This window comes from Nicotiana sylvestris, chromosome 7 (assembly GCF_000393655.2).
Source record: "Nicotiana sylvestris chromosome 7, ASM39365v2, whole genome shotgun sequence".
Classification (NCBI taxonomy): Eukaryota; Viridiplantae; Streptophyta; class Magnoliopsida; order Solanales; family Solanaceae; genus Nicotiana; species Nicotiana sylvestris.
Window position 1 is genome coordinate 146,812,906 of NC_091063.1, and position 13,256 is coordinate 146,826,161.

Consider the following 13,256-nt stretch of genomic DNA (forward strand, 5'->3'; position numbering starts at 1 on the left):
CCAAACCAAACCAATTAAGTAGGTTTTTACTCGATTCGGTTTATGTTGGGTCTTGTCGGTTTTTCGGTTTTTTTTCGTTATTTGTCGATTTTTTCTTAAATATAAGACATACACTACCAAACACATATTCTGGCGACCACATTTTCAATGTAACACTATCAAATCAATTGCCCTTTGAGAAATCTATTATTTACCAAGATATATTGATGATAATTTAATCAAATAGTGATGAATAATTTAAGGACTCAATTAAAAATATATTATTTTTAACACGAAATGGATTCTTACACTTAATAAAAGAAAATTACCAATCAAACTAGAATGTAAAGGTAAAGAACTATACTAAAAGTGCAAACTATTAACATTTACCAGAATTTTTTTGAAACTTTGTATAAAAATATACATATATATAAGTGTAATAATAAATTTGAAATAGCTAATCCTATAGTCGGTTTGGTTCGATTTTTTCTGGTTAAAACCAAAATCAAACCAAATTTGATCGGTTTTTAAAATTCAAAACCAAAACCAAATCAAACCAAAAAGTATCGGTTTTTTTGGTCGGTTTGGTTTGGTTTTCGGTTTGGTTCGATTTTTCAGGTTTTTATGGACACCCCTAACCACCAGTAGCAGTATTCTTTCCTTCTGGAATCAGATTATGAATTTCCGCAACAAGTTAGATTCTCCTTGCGGAATCCTGAATATATTTGCCTTTATCGCTCCATCTTGGGCTTTAATGAACGAATCTGTAAGCATTTCAAAATAATCGATTGAATGTTCTGATAAGAGGGAATACCATGTCAGGGCTCTTTTCGTGAGGGATTCGCCAAACTTCTTCAACAAAACCAACTCGATCTCGTGCTGAGCCAAGTCGTTTCCTTTCACTGCCGTGGTGTAGGTCGTGGTGTACTCATGTGGATCCGACGTCCCATCATACTTTGGTATATCTGGCATTTTGAACCTCTTTGGGATCAACTCTGGTGCCACATGCGTATACTTTTTTGAGTCTGGACCCTTTAACACCGGCGGCGCGCCCAAAATCTGATCCATCCGTGCATGAAACTACTTTGTGTTCTGGTCCATTTTTTCATTCATCTCTCTCATGAATCTCTTGAGCTCTGTTTTGAAAGGATCATTCAAATTTTTATTCCCAGATCCGCTTCCGGTCCCCATCGACTTCATCAAAACCGACTTTATCCCTTGGAGTGTTGTTATCGGTTCTTTGACCTGTCTGATTTGCGAGAATGCTGGGAAGAACTGGAGCTCTTTCATGGACATTATCGGAAGCACCCGAGAAAGCTTGTTTTAATTCTGTCATCACCTAATCTTGCCTTGAGAGGTGATCCATGGTTGCTCTTTGATGTTCTCTCAAGAGTTTCACTATTTCAACAACGTGTTCATCCTCTGCATCATCAGGAGTTGGGCCCTGCACATGCCGAGGGTACTGACATGCGCGAACCGGGGTTGTTTCATCTCATTCTTTGCAGGTCTTGCTGTTTGAGTCATCCTGCTGGGATGCCTCTTCCCGTTCATCATGTGCTCCACCATTGTAAGCGTTATTAACATCGTTAGCTGCCATATTCGATTTTTACTAAGGAAAGAGTCAAAACGTGAGTGTAACAAACGAATTGATCAAAGCAATTACGCAGTTGTCTATGCCCCATGATGGGCGCCAAGCTATTTACTCGTAAAGTGGTACAGTTAAATTTATAGCGTGGTTTATAGACAAGCGAATTAATTTGATCCAAGAATGAAAACGAAATAGGAACAAAAGCAAAATTAATTACTGAAATTAAAGAAGTGACTAGCCTGAATATGAGCTCAATCTTTCCGAGAGCAAAAGTAAAAGCAATGATAAAGATGTTTAATCGAGCATAAAATAGTAGGTTATAACTTTTTTGTGCAGAATCTTTCATGTCCTCCAATGGTTGTTAATCCTGCTATTTATATCTATACTTAGGGAGCTAAGATCCTAAAATCAAGCTCCTCTTGAATGAGAATAAAAACGTCATTGATGTGTGCATAACGGTTGGCTTTGAATGTAGATATTCTCTGTAATGGCTGCTCATTAAATGCTATATGATGTCAACCTTTGAATCTTTATCATCGGTTATGCTTCCTTCGGGATCCATCCTGTACCGGTTATACATTTCGTACCCGTTGCTAATTATTTGCTGACTCATGCATCTTTTCCCTGTTTTCGGTTCCACGTGTCACCTCGTCATTTAACCTCCCGTTATCAACCATAATCACCCCATACATGTATAATGTGCATCAAATGGTTTCTGAAGATATAGCAAAATAGTTATGAGATTACAATTTGAACTACTGTAAGCTCAAGTTACTGTTTAATTAGTTTTATAATCTATATTCCTAACCTAAGATCATTGTAGTGAAATAGTAAAAAATTAAAAGGAGAAGTACACTAAATTGGCATGGGAGTGCAGAGGATAAGTGCTCTACTGTCTGTCGATCGGAGGGTTTGGTTAGTCTTTGTTTGTGTTTATTTTAGTAGTAAGTATAAAAGAACAACCAATAGTCTGGGTGGTGTAGTTGGTTATCACGCTAGTCTCACACACTAGAGGTCCCCGGTTCGAACCCGGGCTCAGACATTCATTTTAAAAATTTTTATTTTCCACAACAACACTCCCTTTAACACGTCTCTTTTTTGGTTTCCTCTCCTTCAAGTGGTAGTTTACTTAAGGACGTTTACTCGCGTCGTCATCCTCAAAAACAGATTCATTTTCATTTGCCATTTACACATTCCAAAAATCATACAAATCATCCTTGTAATTACGCTTTCCTATCAATTAATTTTTTGTAAGTATCCAGAGGATATCTAGGGTTTCTCGTTGAATCAAAAGGCAATAATGGATTGGGGAACGGTGACCACAGAGGATCTGATCGAGGCTCTACGGGAAGTCGACTGGTCATCTCCACCGCGTCCTCTCTCTGAATTCTTCTCCCGATTCACTTTCCCCAGATCCTCCTCCAAATGGAACAGTCGCCTCAAGTGCAATCTTTACTAGTACGCTTCTATTAATTTTGAATGAGCGAATTTGCGTTTCACATGCACAATTTTTTCTAGCTAAAATTTTCCCAAGTGTTTTTATTTTTTTAATCTATTGAATTCACTAATTAGCGTTTGATGAGTAGATTAATTGTTAAATTTTTCCAAGTTTCGAATTCTTCTGTCAATTGCACAAATTAGTGTATGATAAGTGTATTAGGAGCAATCGATTGAATGAGCGATTTATCTTTTCATAAGTAGATTTGTTCCTTGCTAAAATATTTCCGAGTTGTTCTAATTTCTTTTTAATCAATTGAAGGCGCGGATTATGTTGATATGTTGATTATTGCTAGATAAAATTTTCGGAGCTCCTATAATTTTTAATCAATTGAATGCGCGGATTAGTGTTTGATAAGTGTATTGGTAGCTAGCTTTTTTCGGATGGAAATGAATAGTGTTTCAGCAATCGATTTGAATGAGCTAATTAGCTTTTCATAAATAGATTAATTACATGCTAAATTTTTCCGAGTTGATTTTATCTTTTCAATCAATTGAATGCTCAAATTTGCGGTTGATAAGTTGATTATTGCTAGGTAAAAGCTTCCGAGCTCTTATAGTATTTATGCCTGATAGTAGTATATAAGTAGCTAGTGTTTTCAGATGAAATGAACATTGTTCAGACTTCAGATATGTAACTTACTTCGAAATTGAGTTTTCGTAGAGCTTCTAAGTAAATAATCAATTAACTGCACGGATTAATGTTTGTTTAGTGGATTAGTTGCTGGTAAAACATCTCTTAGTTTCTTACTTTCTAATAAGTTGAATGCACGAATCAGCGTTTGATAAGTTTAGCTACTTTCAGACGGAAATGTACTGTCAAACAAAACAAACAAACAACAAGCCTAGTGAAATCCCACAAGTGGGGAGGGAAATGTTCTGTCAGAGATTTCATGTGTTGTCATCAGATTTTTTTTTTGAGAAAGCTAACAGTTTTTTATAAATAATCAGAAAAGTAGTCCTTACCACAAAGACTGTGCTAAGGGAACGAAGTTACAGGGGGGCCCCAAAAAGCAAAAACCCAAAACCTAGTTTTATAATAATTATAATGACCCAATGATGTCAACTACGGAACCTACATCTTCTGCTAGGGCCTCTTTACACTAGAAATTAAACAAAAATATACAGTTCATCTTATTTTTCTCTTCAGAGTTAGCTCATCTTGAAAGCACCTCAGATTTCTTTCGTTCCATATTGTCCACCAGTAGCATGCAGGGGATACTTTTCTACCATCTCTTCTGCTTCACCATGTTACCTGGATCATTCCAACATGTTAGCAGCTCAGCAGTTTTCCTAGGCATTGTCCATCTGAGGCCTTTCATACTCATGAAAAGCTGCCACAGAGTACTAGTAATTTACAAGGAAGAAACCTGACTATTTGTTTCAACCTCTCCCCCTCACAAAAAACATTTACAACACAGCTGCGCTCCTCTCCTCGTCAGACTGTCATGTATTAGGACAACCTCTTTTGCTACCAGCCAGCAGCAATATTCCACTTTAAATGGTGTTCTCACCTTCTAGATGTGCTTGCTGTTGTTCATGTTACAAAAATGCTGTTGTTGCTCCGACCTGTTCAATATACCATATGCATATTTCAAGAAAAAATACCCCTGCTATTCCTTTTCCATGTCAGTTTGTCCTCTTGCCCACAATGCCTTTAAAATCATCCAAAAGTTTGTAGAACTCGATCGCTCTAGTCACTTCCCAATCATTTAGAGGTCTTCTGAAGTTCAAATTCCAACCTTGTTGACCCCAAGTCTCAGCCACAGAAGCTTGAGGTTGATTCACCAAATATGTCTGAGAAGGAGTCTTTAAGAGGTTCATTGCCAATCCAGTCATCATTCCAAAAGGAAGTCTTGACACCATTGCCAACTTACTACTGGTAAAACGATTGAACTTTGGCCAGAGAGATCTTAGTGATTTCCATACAGAAAGCCCATAAGAATTAGATACTGTCTTAGTGCACTACTGACCCCCAACACTATACTTTCCACTGACTACCCTTCTCCACAGTGCTTGCTCCTCCAAATTGAATATCCATAGCCACTTCATCTGTAAACTCTTGTTATGTTGTCTCAGATTTCTTATCCCCAGCCCCTTTCCTTCTTATCAACTGTCACAGTCTTTCATTTTACAGGGGGTAACATTATTTATTTCCTTGTTCCCTCGACAAATAAATTTTCTCCTTAAAGCATCCAGCCTCCTCTCAATTTTCACTGGTAGAGGAAAAAGTGACATCATATAGGTGGGAGGGAATCCAGCACAGTATTCGGTATTCACTAGGGCAATCCTCCCACCCAAAGAGAGGTAGTTGCTCTTCCAGTTGGATAGTTTCTTTTCACATCTCTCCAAAACCCCATTCCATATGTCTTGTGTTTTGTTTTTTTGCTCCCAGTGGTAGGCCCAAATATATAGTTGGTAGCTGCCCCACCTCACATTCGAGGGATCCAGCCAAACTTTGAATTTGTGGCACTTCATTCACTGTAATAATTTGTGACTTTCTCCGGTTGACATGAAATCCATATATAGCTTCAAAAATAGTTAAAATCAACTCAACTTCAGCATCACAGAATAGCACTGAATCATTAGCTTAAAGAAGATGTTTGACTTACAAATTGCTCCTTTCATTATTTAGTACCTTAAACCCCCTTATCAAACTCTCATGGTTTGCCTTTTCGTCATACAATTCAGTCCTTCCATAGCAATAATAAAGAGGAAAGGTGAGAGTGGGTCCCTTTGTCTTAATCCTCTTTGTGATGGAAAAAAACCCTCAGGAGAACAATTGACTAGAATTGAGAACCTGACATTACTGATGCAGAAACCTATCCACTCCAGCCATTTTCTTCCAAACGCCATGTCCTTGAGGACACTTAGGAGATAATCCCAGTTCACATGATCATAAGATTTTGCAATATCAAGTTTGCATAAAACCCCAAGGATCTTGCTTCTGATTCTAGAGTCAACACATTTGCTATCAAAACCATCCTTAATCTCCCTACCTTTTATTAAAGGCCATCTATTGGGTATCTACCAGTTTGTGATTCACCTTCTTAAATCTGTCTGTCAACACCTTGGAGATGATCCTGTACTCACTTCCTAATTTCCTATGGACTTATTGGTTTGAAAGTTGGTATAATTTGGTATAGAACAAAACCTGGAATTTAAAACTTGACTGAATTATAAAGATTTCTTCGTACTTAAGTTTGTAGTTCATCTCTCTCAAAAAAAAAAAATGAAAAAAAGGTTGTGAAGTACTTGTTGGTGCTGTAGGGTTTCAAACTTATGAAGAAACTATGCTAATTCAGGTTCTTTGGATTTTCTCTTTTAAATTGTTGCAGCTATCGGACAAATTACTTCATTATGATTGTGACTATTCTTGGTAAGAAGCAAATAATCGTGTATTACTCACTACTCAGTATAGATATGATTTTTACGTTAGGCATTTTCTTTGGACTTACGAATTAACTTCAGGTGTGTTTTGTATTGCAGCACTGGGGTTTCTTAGGAGGCCACTTGCTATTGTTGCTGCTCTTTTGACAACTCTTAGTATTGCTTTTCTAAATGACAGGTACTGTACTTCTTATTTACTGTTATATACATGAGTAAAAGCTTGACGCATAAGGTTTTTGGTTTTCTATAAGAATTATTGTGTGATGAGATCAAGGTTATAAACCAGGTTTTCCATGAATTTCGTATATACGGAACATATAACTCTTAGTTCGGGGTTAATTTTTTGGGGGGTGGGGGTGGGGTGGGGTGGAGGATATTTGCCCAGGCTACCTTTTTTTTTTTTTGGTTAAAGGAATATGTCGAGGTTACTCATAAAGACAAAAAGGTGAAAAACTGTAATATTTGTCTACTCTGTGGTTGTAGAAGGCTTGCTTGGACTCCCATTTCCCTTTTGCCTTTCCATGATTAGGTTAACAGGTTCTATAATAAGTCTTTCTCTGGGAAAAAAGAAGTCCTTGGCCCAAGTTCCTCCTTCAACACCTATGGTGCTTAAGAGAAGAGAATATGCAGTTTAGAAGTCATACCTCTTTTTGCAGTTTACTTGTTAAAAAAAAAAGTCATACCTCTTTTTGCAGTTTACTTGTTAAAAAAAAAAGTCGTACCTCTTTTTGCTCATGCGAAAGAAAACATGGGATGTCATACCTCTTTTTGTTATATTTCTGGTCATATATGTGAAAATTGACTTGAACTAACTTATCCAAAAAAAAAGTAAAAATTAGTTTGATCTAAACCTGATGCTAATACTTTGAGCTCTCAACACCCTTCTTGAATGTTCTCCGATCTTGAAGGGTTGAGAATAGCATTTTTAGTATAGAGTTATTTCCTGGGGGCTTATTGAGCTCTAAAACTCAAATGAGGGGATACTCTTTGTATTGTGTGTCCTATAAGAAAATAGAGTATTCCAGATGCAGAAATGCCGGATAAGGAACTAACATCTCACTTACCCTTGAGCAATCTGGCCTTCAAAGACAGAAAAATGATTTAATCATTTGGATTTTTTGGAAATCTCTGCTTTAACTTGGATGCTCTATAGGAAAGTAGTTTCCTTTTTCTCTTCCTGGTTGATAAGTTTTCCCTAGGGTGCCTTTAAGCCTCAACCAAAACAAATGAACCTTAATGTACGGTTGATAAACTTTCTGGTAATTGGTCGATGCTTTAAGGAATAACTGTTTTCTCCATCAAGCTGTCTTCTTTACATTGACTGCAGATTATCTGTTAGCACAGAAAAGCATGCGAAACACAAATCATCGGCAATCTTATTTTTGACAGTTTATTTACATCTTGTTGCTGCATCTTTTTCATGTTGCTAATGATTTTTCCAACAGTTTCGCAGGTACTTTTAGTGAAAAGGTGACAAGAACTGTCAGGCAGTTTTCTCCTCATTTAGCTGCAAAAATGAGGCCTCCACTCACGTGAGTCTGCATAAACTTGAGGTTTAAAAGCAAACCAGGTGCACTACTGATACTGAAATATTGACCATTTTCAGGCCAGTTATTCGAGGACGTCCATCTGCTAAACGAGCAATTTACATTTGTGGAAGGCCTCGTTGGGTGTTTGTCTTGGCATTCTCTCTAGGTATCGGAAGCTTTAGGCTCTTCTATCGCGTCACTGTTTCTTCCCCTCGGTGCTTTATCTTTCCTATTGAAACTTCAATAGTTTTGAGATGAAATGGTGTTTTCTGCCTTTTCTACATTTTGCAGCGAGTTTCACCCTTTGGTTTGTTTCCTGTGGCCTCTTGACTGTCTTATGGGCATTGGCTATAGGACTTCTTTGTATGTATTCTCTTCTTGTTGTGAAGTGTGTTATTCCAAATCCTATGTTTCAGCATGAATAATGACTTCTCTGTCTTCTCTCTCTCTCTCTCTCTCTGCAGCCACTCTTCTTCATGCAAGCTTTAGGACACCTAATTTGAAGGCCCGCCTTAACACATTCCGTGAGGAATTTCGAGCTGTTTGGCGCAACTATAGTGAGCTGTAGCTTCAGCAGAGTCCCATTTCATGTCAGTTACTTTCCTGAGATCTGCCATTTTGTTTATTCATTCTCTTTATGGTTGTATGCACTGTTTGTTTTGTTGCCTAGTGTCTGTAAGTTAACATGATCTGTTCATCCTTGAAATAATTTTCCTTTTACTTGCTAGTACAATTTTCTTTTCTTCAATGTAGCTATTAACTCTGTATTTCCCTTCGCTAAAAATAAAAAACAATATTTGTTGAGCCGTTGTCTAATCACTCATTACTTCTGCTGAGGAAATGCTATGCCTCTCTGTTCACTTTCCTCGTGCACTTGCATTTCCTTGTTTGGAAAAGAATAAAAAAAGTTAAGTTGTCAAACCTGCCCCAGGACTTCTCAAACATTGAGGTTGCGATTGACTCAACTGGAGCATTAGTAAAGGCAAGGATCATGTAAACCTAAGAGAAGACTGGATCTGCAGGCAGTAGAAAGTGCACTTTGAGGAAAGTGGTACTAGTTTTATGAGACTGCTCTTGGGGTTTGAACTTGTAGTACGAAGAAAATATTCAAATGAAAATTATCACGATAAACTTCACACTAAGCTTGTCTCTGGCAAAAATAATAAACATATTTTGGAGAGAAGCCTGTCCAAGAGATTCTTGGAGCTGAAGAAAACAAAGTACAAGATGCTTTCATGGTTGTTCTTAATTACATAAGATTTGAACGAAACAAAAATTTCGCTTAATAATGTTCAAAGCATGATGAGTTACTGTATTATTTTATGAGGACTGATGAACTGTTATTGCATCTTATTGGCATTTTATCGGTCTGCTCTAATATATTATTTATTGACTTCATTTTGACTTTATGGTTACGCTATCCGTTGTCACTTCAAGCAGGATTTTTTTTGTTTCCTGGACCTTTGTTCAGAGTTCCTCTTTAATTGTGGAAACATTATCATACGTGTTCTAAATATACCTCAATTCCTCCAAAGCTTAATTAATATAGCCTTCAGCATCTTTTGCTTTTTTCTTTTTGCCCCTTTTCTTGGTGAGATTCTATAGGTCATTGGATAGTTTCAGGCTTCTATCATTCTTTACCAAGCAATCTTGTGCAGTTTAGCTTTGAAAAACCGTTAGTAAATCACATTTACGTCAGAAGCGTAGAAGCATGAAAACGACTAGCTCCTAGATTGGCCTCTCTTGTTCTGTGATTTTACCAGCAATCTCTATGCAGTTTAGCTTTAAAAACTGTTATTAAGTCATAGTTATCGTCTAAGCTTAGAAGCATCAAAGTTTAATAACTCCCGGATTTCAACTAAGTTTTTGTTGAATTGTCTTTTTGTTGAAAGGTCTTCGTACATTCTACCCTTCCTAAACCCCACTTGTGGGATTACACTGGGTTTGTTGTTGTTGTCTTTTATGATGACTATTGCGTAGGACTTGTTGTAACTCTCACTTTTCTATTTGTATAGGAGCAGCAGTTCTGCAAATTTGCTGTCATGTGCTGAGCTTTAATATGGTGTGCTGATGCAATATATAGTTTTCTTTGACCCGGCAGCTGAGCTCTCAAAAATCTGCAATATCTGCAGATCAGCCACGGGTTGTAAATTTCCTTGATTCTTACTTTTATGGTACTGATTTCTACGATTCATGTACGTTTGAAATGACTACTGGATTTAGGTGCATGGTAGGAATTCCCTAGAAAGTTGGGGTCTGTATTAGGAGTCCATTCTTAATGCCTTTGAGAAACTCCTTGTTACTCTTAATGTTCAAAGCTGCAGTAAAGCTTCTAGTGAGTTCTGTCTTAAAGTTTTCGCCCGATCTACTATTAATATTCCCAGGGTGTCTTTTTTCCAAAAGGATTTTTTCAAACCGCCTTGTGGGTTAATGCTGCTTCTTTTGTGCATAGATCGCTTATGATCTTGTTTTCGACAGCTGCCTGCCCGTATTCAAACTGTGGAGGACGCATATTTTGTGAGATTACTTGTTATTCTGTGAACTTGAAAGGAGATTCTCTCAGGGGTTGGGGCAGCTCTCCTTTTTTATGGTTTCGTTTTCTTTAACTTGCAAACTCCTGTGCCAATTGCGTGAGCAAGTTGGTTTCCAAATACCGATAAAAAGGAGTATCCCCGTGAAAAAATACTATTATGTGAATGGCTGACTTTAGTTAATTTAGGACATTGATTCTCTCTGTGTTGCAGCAGCTGCAAGAAGCTACCCATGTACTTAGAAAAGTTTTAAAAAAAACATGTAGGAGTTTTGTTACTGTTATAAATCTGGAACCAGCTGCCTAGATATTCAAGCGCATGATCTGTTCCAGTTTCATTTCTCAAATGTAGAAAGTTAGAAACATTGACCTAAATCAGCTCGACATTGAGAAATCTAAGACAGTTCTGTTTGTTTTTTCTTTTTCAGATTTCCAATGCACTGTGATTATTAAATAAAAAATAAATTATAAGAGGAATATTTAGGCGAGGGAAAGTAGTAGTAAAGTACAGCTTGAAATATTCCTTCCTAGTAAGTGTATACCACGTGTTAAGAAGTCACTCCCTAAAGTGAACTTTGAAATGAAAAGTACCCATGCATTTGGCTGGCTAACTATGCAAAACGAAGATGCTCTCTAGCTTTTCGTCACTATCTTATTACTATCCAATTATTTCCCATATATGACTTTGGGTGCCCATCCAGAATAAATCGGACACAGAATCACTTCTAATCTTGCGAACTTTGCACTTAAGTGTTACATTATATGTAACCAACCTAGCATGCTTACTGACCATGTGGAAAAATTAACTGTAAATCAATACACATATGTATCTATGCAAAAGAAATTGCTTGTCAGTGATTGTTCTAACTGTTCGAGCACAACACAGTGATGTTAATTCAAATGCGATAAAAATAGAGTATATGGTTTAATTTTGACTCTCATGTAAGATTATAAATAGGCGAAGTCTGACTTGCACCTACGGGATTCAACTTCCCTCGACATTTTATTGGAAATTCCCTTACACTGCCCATCAGCCAGTGGCTAAAGGTAAATTCGTAAGTCTTAATTTTTTTTTTCCCAGTATTAAATTTGAAGTGTACAATTCGCTGTTTAACCTTATTATTGAGGCAAAAGGCTTTTTAATGGACGTAGCTTGAGGCTGTAAAGTGTAAACAGATTGTGTCAATCCAGAATCATATCGGACATACTATCGCTTTTAATCAGCTGGACTTTGCACAAAAGTAGTAGTAAGAAATTACATGCAAGTCTGTACCTAACTAGCACGCTCAGTTGCTGACCATGTGGGAAATTTATTAAAGGGCCTTACTGTAAAATGTAGAAAATTGAATATCATTGTTTTAAAATAATTATTGAATACCATTGAGGATACATGTTCAGTATTCCATTGTCAGTTGTCACTAATGCGAAATGTGAATGTAGTGAGATCGGAAAAACACCATTTATCATAAATCAAACACAATTAATTGAACGCGTGTATTCCTTGCCAATATCCTAATAACCTTTATATGCGCAATTATTTCTGATATCTTATTACCATGATGACATGTAAGTGTAAATTAAAGAAGTAATAGAAGGTTCAACGGAATCTTAGAGATGAGTGAAATGACTATACAATCGCCTCTTTTTCTCGAACTTTACTCTTAATAATCCTTATGTTCAAATAAGATATTGTCTTATTGGACTATGAATTCAAATGTTTGGAATTTTTTTTTTGGTTTTTTTTTTGTTTGGGGGTGGGGGGGGGGGGGAAGGGGGAGGGCATAAAATTATAGCAGGATTTATTGATTAACAATACATGGTAACTAAGAATTGATTAGCAACACATGGTAACTAAAAATTAACATACCATAACAGCTCCTCCCCCCCCCCCACCCCCCCAAAAAAAAATAAAAAAATAGGGATACTAATTAATAATCCACAAGTCATCCCTATCCTTTCCATTTATTTTTGCTTATTTTCAGGGATGCTCTTACAAAATCATAAGAAATGAGGATCATCTGCCTTAAATAGGGACACTAATCAATCCGTACGTTGCCATTATTATTTGAGGATCTGCCTCTATCAATATATATGTATATATACTTTGCCTTTCAATTTTACAGTTTTTTTAATTTTTTTTGCCGTATATTTATAGGAGGAGAACATAAATGGTTTAAATGTATATATACAAATATATACCTTACATTTTGTCATGAAATATATGTATTTTTATATTCTTAGAACATACAAGATGATTATGGTAAACATACATGATTTATTCCTAGGATTATATAATATTATTAATTATACATGATATAGTATATCACCACATTTATCCCTGTTTTTATTTATTTATTATGTCATACATATATATGGTTTATAATTTTTGTATGACATCGCCAAAAAATTATAAAGTATATTTTAAACTTGCATAATTATACCTGCTTTATAGTGTATCATCACCATATGTCCCTAAAATCCTAAGATTACCATACATATGTGTACCTCATATATATATAGAGAGAGAAAGATCTAGAGTATTACAGACTGTTTATGGTAAATATACCAAATTGATTCCTAAGATAATGTAATATTATTAATTATATATACTTTATACTGTATCAACACACATATCCCTAATTATTAAACCATACATATATAAGGTTTATAATGTATATTTACCACATTTACCATAAATATATTTTGAGGGAAAATATGTATTCAATATATTTTATGAATAGAA

The 13,256-nt window shown here is 36.2% G+C and overlaps 1 protein-coding gene and 1 non-coding gene across 3 annotated transcripts; both read left to right on the forward strand.

Annotated features, from left to right (window-relative positions):
• Positions 1 to 2,535: 2,535 nt before the first annotated feature.
• On the forward strand, positions 2,536 to 2,609 carry TRNAV-CAC (transfer RNA valine (anticodon CAC)). Its single transcript has one exon. It is a non-coding gene; the product is annotated as a tRNA-Val (tRNA).
• A 73-nt stretch (positions 2,610 to 2,682) lies between these two features.
• On the forward strand, positions 2,683 to 10,335 carry LOC104242719 (PRA1 family protein A1-like). Of its 2 annotated transcripts, none has more exons than XM_009797797.2 (8): positions 2,683 to 3,025; positions 6,403 to 6,443; positions 6,554 to 6,632; positions 7,900 to 7,986; positions 8,061 to 8,149; positions 8,275 to 8,346; positions 8,448 to 8,573; positions 9,999 to 10,335. In XM_009797797.2, the coding sequence occupies exons 1-7, from the start codon at positions 2,868 to 2,870 to the stop codon at positions 8,549 to 8,551; spliced, it is 630 nt and encodes a 209-aa protein (XP_009796099.1). In that variant the 5' UTR covers positions 2,683 to 2,867; the 3' UTR covers positions 8,552 to 8,573; positions 9,999 to 10,335. The 2 variants fall into 2 exon arrangements, with proteins under 2 accessions (XP_009796099.1, XP_070006652.1); XM_070150551.1 differs by lacking the exon at positions 9,999 to 10,335 and adding an exon at positions 8,915 to 8,993.
• The last annotated feature ends 2,921 nt before the right edge of the window (positions 10,336 to 13,256 follow it).